This window comes from Rhincodon typus, chromosome 9, assembly GCF_021869965.1.
Source record: "Rhincodon typus isolate 14 chromosome 9, sRhiTyp1.1, whole genome shotgun sequence".
NCBI lineage: Eukaryota > Metazoa > Chordata > Chondrichthyes > Orectolobiformes > Rhincodontidae > Rhincodon > Rhincodon typus.
Window position 1 is genome coordinate 2,029,788 of NC_063340.1, and position 7,007 is coordinate 2,036,794.

At 45.3% G+C, this 7,007-nt stretch overlaps 1 protein-coding gene across 1 annotated transcript in view; it reads right to left on the minus strand.

Moving 5' to 3' along the window:
* slc1a4 (solute carrier family 1 member 4) overlaps nucleotides 1-7,007 on the minus strand; it is a 29,912-nt gene that overhangs the window by 15,283 nt on the left and 7,622 nt on the right. The window contains exons 2-4 of the mRNA XM_048601008.1: nucleotides 2,060-2,102; nucleotides 1,231-1,308; nucleotides 115-281 (exon numbers count right to left, since the gene is read on the minus strand). Coding sequence (XP_048456965.1) covers nucleotides 115-281; nucleotides 1,231-1,308; nucleotides 2,060-2,102 — 288 coding nt within the window. The remainder of the gene's footprint in view (nucleotides 1-114; nucleotides 282-1,230; nucleotides 1,309-2,059; nucleotides 2,103-7,007) is intronic.

Consider the following 7,007-nt stretch of genomic DNA (forward strand, 5'->3'; position numbering starts at 1 on the left):
GGTTGAGTGAGGTGAGGGTGAGGGAGGTGGTTTGGGGGTGCGGTGAGGGGGTGGGGGCTGAGGGTGATGAGGGTTGGAGTGAGGGGTGGGGGTGAGTGGCAGTAACAGCCTTACCACATTATCCATGAGACTAGGATCATTGTGGCATCATTGAAGCTGCTGAAGAACTGAATGAGCAGCTCTCCATCACGACCCAGCTTCCGGAGAGCAATCCCAAAAGTCATCGCAAACAGGATCAGTCCCAGGATGTTCATCCCCTCCACCTCAGTGCCAATGGGAACCTGGAGTCACAGACAGAAATCATGGGCCACAGGACCAGAGACAAACCTGAGAAACACAATCCACACCCAGAGAGCTCTCACACAAACAGGGACAGACTGAAACTGCCTCATCCCTACCTTGGGATGTAAAATGCCTGTGTCTACATTTCAAAGACTACCCCCCTCAAACTCTGGTCCTTTCCCCCACCCACCCCCCCCCACCCCGGTCCCCCCTCTCACTCATTCCCCCCTCCCCCAACCACTCTGGTGTGCCCCCTCCTCTTCCACTCTGGTCCCTTCCCCCACTCTGGCTCCCCCCGCCACCGCCATTCTGGTGTGCCCCCTCCCCTGCCACTCTGGTCTACCTCCCCACCAACAATTTGGTCCCCACCCCGCTTCCCCAGCCGATTTCCTTTCATCAGAGAGGAAGCATCTAATGTTCATAAATGAGAAGTGCTTTCTCTCGATTGATAGAAATGTCCAGGACTGACATGAGAAAACAATTCTTTAACGTGGCAAACTATTGCGGTCTGTACTACAATGGAAGCAAATTCAATAGTAACAATGAAAAGAGAAATCAGAAAAAGCACTGGAAGGTGAAAACATTTCCAGGATTCTGAGGAAAGGGCAGCGTAGTGGGACTAACTGGACTGCCCTTCCAAAAGCTAGCACAGGGACGATAGGGTGAATGGCCTTCTGTGCCAGACCACTCTCTGACTCCAGAGGTTCAAGTGCTATTGATTGGGTAATGGGGACAAATGATCAGATGATAAAATCCATACATGGGATCACATAGATCTCTTGTTATTGCCTCCTGCAGCTCCCCACCATCTCTCCCTGACTCAATACCACCTTCACAAACTGCGGTTGAGTTTGGAGGTGCACGCTTGTACTGTGTATGTCTGCAAATAAAAGTTTATAAGATCAAACACCAGAGCTATCCTGGCCACCAGGGTTGAACATCTCTTACCTTTTCGTAGGTTGTGTTTCTGGATGTTACATTTTCACCAACGGCAGCATTTATCACCCATTTATAATCTGTGGCATACTGAGAAATGAAGCTTGTGTTAGACCCTGCCACAGTTCGTCAATCGTAACAAATACTCGCACATCAAGCAAACAGCAATTCACTAGCGACATTGACATACCAAGCAGTGTGACTGCTCCAAAGGCGAATAAAATTGGTCAGTACTGGAGACTGTCACAATGAGGTCACCTTTAACTGTCTGCCTGGCTTTTCCCCAGTCCCCATTCACAAGGGTATGGTCATGCACTTCCACTGGATAGTGCAGGCTTTTGGGTCAAAGCACTGCAGTATTCACCAATGGCCTTTTGCAGGGGAAGCTGAGTAGGACATTCTCCCCCTCTCCCCACCTGCTCTTCAGCCAATTGGAAAGATTTACTGCTGACAACCAATTGGCACAGCCAGAAAATTCCTGGAGTGGGACCCACAGCCTGGAACGTCTGGCAAAGAGACAAGGCCATTGTTGGCACAAGCCTTTCAGTTCTTTCAGAAGTGTGCATTGTGATAGCGCCAGGAATGTCTAATTCCTCACTTGTTCACTACCTGAGAGTTTAAAAGTGATCACTGCAAGTTAATTCACACAAGCAGAGGAAACTTTACCCAAACAATGTTTTGAAAGTGGCTGTTATCTTTTCCTAACTTTTGATGGACACTTAGCAATTTGAACATTAAAAAAAAAAGGTCCCGGTGACAAATGGCAGCAAAATATAGAGTTTGGTTTGTGTTTATCAATTTTGCTGATTTGTTTGAAGGTTTTAAAAGCAGTAAGTCTCACCGATCGGAAAGCTGCAGCAACAAGGTTTGCAGGAATCAGATTCCTGCAACAAACAAAAAAAAAGAACAATTTCTCAGCAAATCCAATCTCATCATTACTCAACAAACCATCTGCAGAGAAAAAATAAACAGTAACTGCATTTTACACAACAACTAGAACAGAAATTGCTGGAAAAACTCAGCAGTTCTGGCAGGAGAGAAAGCAGAGTTAAATGTTTCAGGTCCAGCGATTTTATTCTGAGACAATTCAACTATCAGACAGCCAGAGGAAAAGGCTTGTGAGATAGGTTATGTGAGGCTAGTTTTGAAGCACATTACTCTAACTGCAATCTACAGAAGCAGTTCCTCAGTGAACTTGTAACTATAATAGAATGTTTCTTCACAAAAGTATACTTTATTCATGAATTATCTGTAAGTACATTTCAAAACAGTTCAAGTCAGACCTTACAGAAAATACAATAAAAATATCACATTTGAGCATTGAACACTTCGGTGCCTCCATCCAAATGCAAAATTAGAACATTTCCTAAAGACGACCAGAAACTATTTATGATAACAAGGTGTAGAGCTGGATGAACACAGCAGGCCAGGCAGCATCAGAGGAGCAGGAATGCTGACGTTTTGGGTCTGGACCGTTCTACAGAAGTGGTGACAACCTCTACATACAAAACATTCAGATCCTCCAAAAACGGTTTTCTCTGCGGCTGAAGAAGAAGGGTCCAGACCCGAAACGTCAGCTTTCCTGCTCCTCTGATGCTGTTTGGCCTGCTGTGTTCATCCAGCTCTACACCTTGTTATCTCAGATTCTCCAGCATCGGCAGTTCCTACTATCTCTCAGAGACTATTTATATTCCATTACAAGATACAAGGGGCTTCTATAAGTTAACAGGCCCCCAGAATATCACGGCAGAAAGTATGACACTAGTGACCATGCATTGATGGACTATTGACTATCTGGATATGTAATCACTGGTAAAGTTAATTGAAAAGCTGAAAAGAAAAGCAGGTATTGCTGGAGAAACTCAGCAGGTCTGGCAGTATTTGTGGACAGAAAACAGAATTAACATTTTGAGTCCAGTGACACTTCTTCAGAAACAATTAGAACATAAGAGAACATAAGAGCTGGGAGCAGGAGTAGGCCGTCCGGCCCTTCGAGCCTGCTCCGCCATTCAATAAGATCATGGCTGATCTTTTTGTGGACTCAGATCCACCTACCCGCGTTCTCACTGTATCCCTTAATTCCTTTATTGTTCAAAAAAAATCTACCTTATCTTTAAAAACGTTTACTGAAGTAGCATCAACTACTCCACTGGGCAAGGAATTCCATAGATTAACAACCCTCTGGGTGAAGAAGTTCCTTCTCAATTCAGTCCTAAATCTGCTCCCTCTAATCTTGAGGCTATGCCCTCTTGTCCTAGTTTCACCTGTCAGTGGAAACATCCTCTCTACTTCTATCTTATCTATTCCCTTCATAATTTTATATGTTTCTATAAGATCCCCCCTCAATCTTCTGCATTCCAATGAATATAATCCCAATCTACTCAGTCTCTCCTCATAAGCCAACCCCCTCAACTCCGGAATCAACCTAGTGAACCTCCTTTGCACCCCCTCCAGTGCCAGTACATCCTTTCTCAAGTAAGGAGACCAAAACTGCACACAGTACTCCAGGTGTGGCCTCACCAGCTGCTTGATTTGATAAAGAGGGATAGGAACACCCGGGCAGAGAATAGTTAATGTACATCAAGCTTTGGGATGGTACTTTGCTCCACCATCTACAAGGCACAAGTCAGGAGTGTGATGGAATACTCCCCACTTGCCTGGATGAGTGTAGTCCCAACACCCTTCAGGACAAAGCAGCCCGCTTGATTGGCACTACATCCACAAACATCCACTCCCTCCACCACCAACGCTCAGTAAGAGCAGTGTGTACCATCTACAAGATGCACTGGATATCATCCAGCCAGTGACACTCACATCCCATAAATGAATAACCTCTACTTCCTCTGGATTAAGTCAGCAGTTGCCACGGGGGCAGTATCTGTATTGGTTCACACTCCATTAGCAGATGGATCAGAGCCAGCCACTGCTTCAGTGTGTCTTTTCCAACTAATCTCACTGTTTTGGGAATTACAGAACTTCAGAGAGCTCTCCTCATTCATTTCCAGAAAAGGTAGATGTCCCATCCGTACATTCCCAGGAAAACCCCCCAACCTCTCCCAGAATGGCTGCACTTCCCATAGGTGATAGGCCCAATGCTGGTTGGATTTAAAAATGAGCAAGGCCCTAAGTTGGCCTCAACTGGCTCCTGTTCCTGTGGAGATTATTGCCAGTTCCCTCTGAGACCTGGGTAACTCACAGGAGGGCAGGGCAATATTCAGGAGGCACAGGTTTCTACAGTAAGCCTTACCCAGCCACCTCAGCGGCCAAATTCAGGCCAGTCATTTATTTATTTAATCAGAAACAGTTTGTTGCTATATTCTGTGGGAAAGCTGCAAGAACATCAATGACCTTGAAGCAGTTATTACAAGTGAGGAGTTAAAATATTTACAGACCACAGCTCAACTGGAATTATGGGAACTCAGAACAAAGTCTGCTTTTGTTCCTTCAATTCCCCCTAACTTTCCCATAGCCTTCTGAAGGAGCTGACTCTTATGTACACATCAAATAGGAGCAACCATTCAGCCCCTCTAGCCTGCTCTGCAAGTCAATAAGACCATGGCTGATCTTATGAGGCCTCACCTCCACATTCAAGCAAAGATCTTTCTACCTCAGCTTCAAACATACTCAACAACCCTCCTCATCGCTCTCCGGAGAAGAAAGTTCAAAGACTCTCAACCTTCTGGGAGAAAAACATCCTCATCTCCTTCATAACTGGGAGACCAGTTACATTTCAACAGTGTCCCCCTCGATCAGGTCTGCGCCCCTCCCCCCCCCCCCTCCCCCCCCCCCCAACAACAGGAAACATCCTTTTAGTGCCCACCCTGACAGATCTTCCCAGGATCTCATATGTATCAATGCAGTCACCTCTCATTCTCCTGACCTCCAATGGACACCTCAGAACATTAGCCTAGCCCATCCCACAAATTAGCCCAGTTAACGGGTGTACATGCATTTTGACCTGCCCCAGCTGGCCACCTTTCTTTCAGCAACAAAAACAGAAATTGTTGGAAAAGCTCAGCAGGTCTGGCAGCACCTGCAGAGAAAAAAATCAGAGTTAACGTTTCGGGTCCGCTGATCTTTTCTCAGAACCTTTCTTTCAGCCTGATTAAAACATGATTGAGCAGGGCAGTTCCCAAAATCTCAATGCCCATTCCTAAAGCAAGGCGGTTAGGAACGGGGGAAAGGACTGTTTAATGCATTTGTTAACTGTACCCTCCACTGGTGTTCCATACATTCCCCACAGGAGTGTGTCTGTACCTGAACATAGCCCAGCAGCGTGCTCTCAAATTTATTCACCAAACTCCTTTACAGCTTGTGGGAAAGTGTTTGCATGATACACTCACACACTGTAAAAACAACTTCAGATCGAGGCTTTGAGCTTAACCCACTGAAACCCTCTCTGGATGGTGTACAGATTTGAAACCGTGGAAAATGTAGAGTTATATTCTACATTGCAATGATGTGGAAGGAAAAATTCAGTTTTAAATCGAACTCTTCCCTGGAGCAAATTGCCCTCCAGCTGTTCAATACACTCCCACAGCTTAGTAACTGGGTTTTTATTGTGTAATATTACAGCTCCAATTAAACAAAGGAACATAGTTACACTCTTCTTTATATATTCTTCATGGGATGTGCGGGTTGCTGACTGGGCCAGAATTTGTTGCTCCATCCCTAATTGCCCTTGACTTGAGTGACTCACTTGGTCATTTCGGAGGGTAGTCCAGAGTCAGCCATATTGCTGTGGGTCTGGAGTCACATGTAGACCAGACCGGGTAAGAACAGCAGATTTCCTTCCCTAAAGTATATTATTGAACCCAATGGGTTTTTACATAATACATGATGGTTTCAGGGTCACCATCACTGAGACTAGATTTCAATTCCATTTGAGCACATGTTCCCAGAGTGGTTGGGTCACTGGTCCAGTGATATTACCATGGTGTCACTATCTCCCCTTGGAGAGAGACTGCAGCATCCAACTCAGGATAAAAATACAGGAAATATTCACCAGGTCTGGCAGCACCTTTACACAGGGAACAGTGTTAAGGCCCTTCAGGTCTGTGTCTATTCAGCATTAAGCAAATAAAATGTGAAGCAGTTGTTGAGAGGGTATAAATAAATGCTTCTTAAATCATTTGTTTTTGGTTTAAATGCTCCTGTGTAAAGACTGGTGAGGCATAGTTTAACTTCTCAAGAGTCTTCACACAAAATAGTAGCTGGAACTTTTCCAAATCCAAACAGAAATGGAAGGGCCAGGTAACTGATTTGATTTTACTAACACTCTTTACATTTATAGTCTGATGGATTTGTAGCAGGACAGCAAAAAAAGGATGTTTTATATAACACAAGATTAAAGAAGTGAAATAAATCTCAAAATATTTGCCACATGTTGGAGCAAGCAAGCAGAATGCCATGTTCTGTGCTCAGATCATGCAGTGTCACAACGAGACCTTCAGCCTCCAGTTACAAAGTCGGCAATGAGATAGAGACAGGGCAATATGTTAAATATTAAGAGACAACAAGGTGCAGGGCTGGATGAACACAGCAGGCCAAGGAGCAGAGAGGCTGACGTTTCGGGCCTAGACCCTTCGTCAGAAAAGGGGGAGGGGAAGGGGGTTTTGAAATAAATAGGGAGAGAGTGGGAGGCGGATAGAAGAGGGATAGAGGAGAGGATAGGTGGAGAGGAAACAAACAGGTCGAAGAGGCGGGGATGGAGCCAGTAAAGGTGAGTGTAGGTAGGGAGTTAGGAAGGGGATAGGTCAGTCCAGGGAGGACGGACAGGTCAAGGGGGC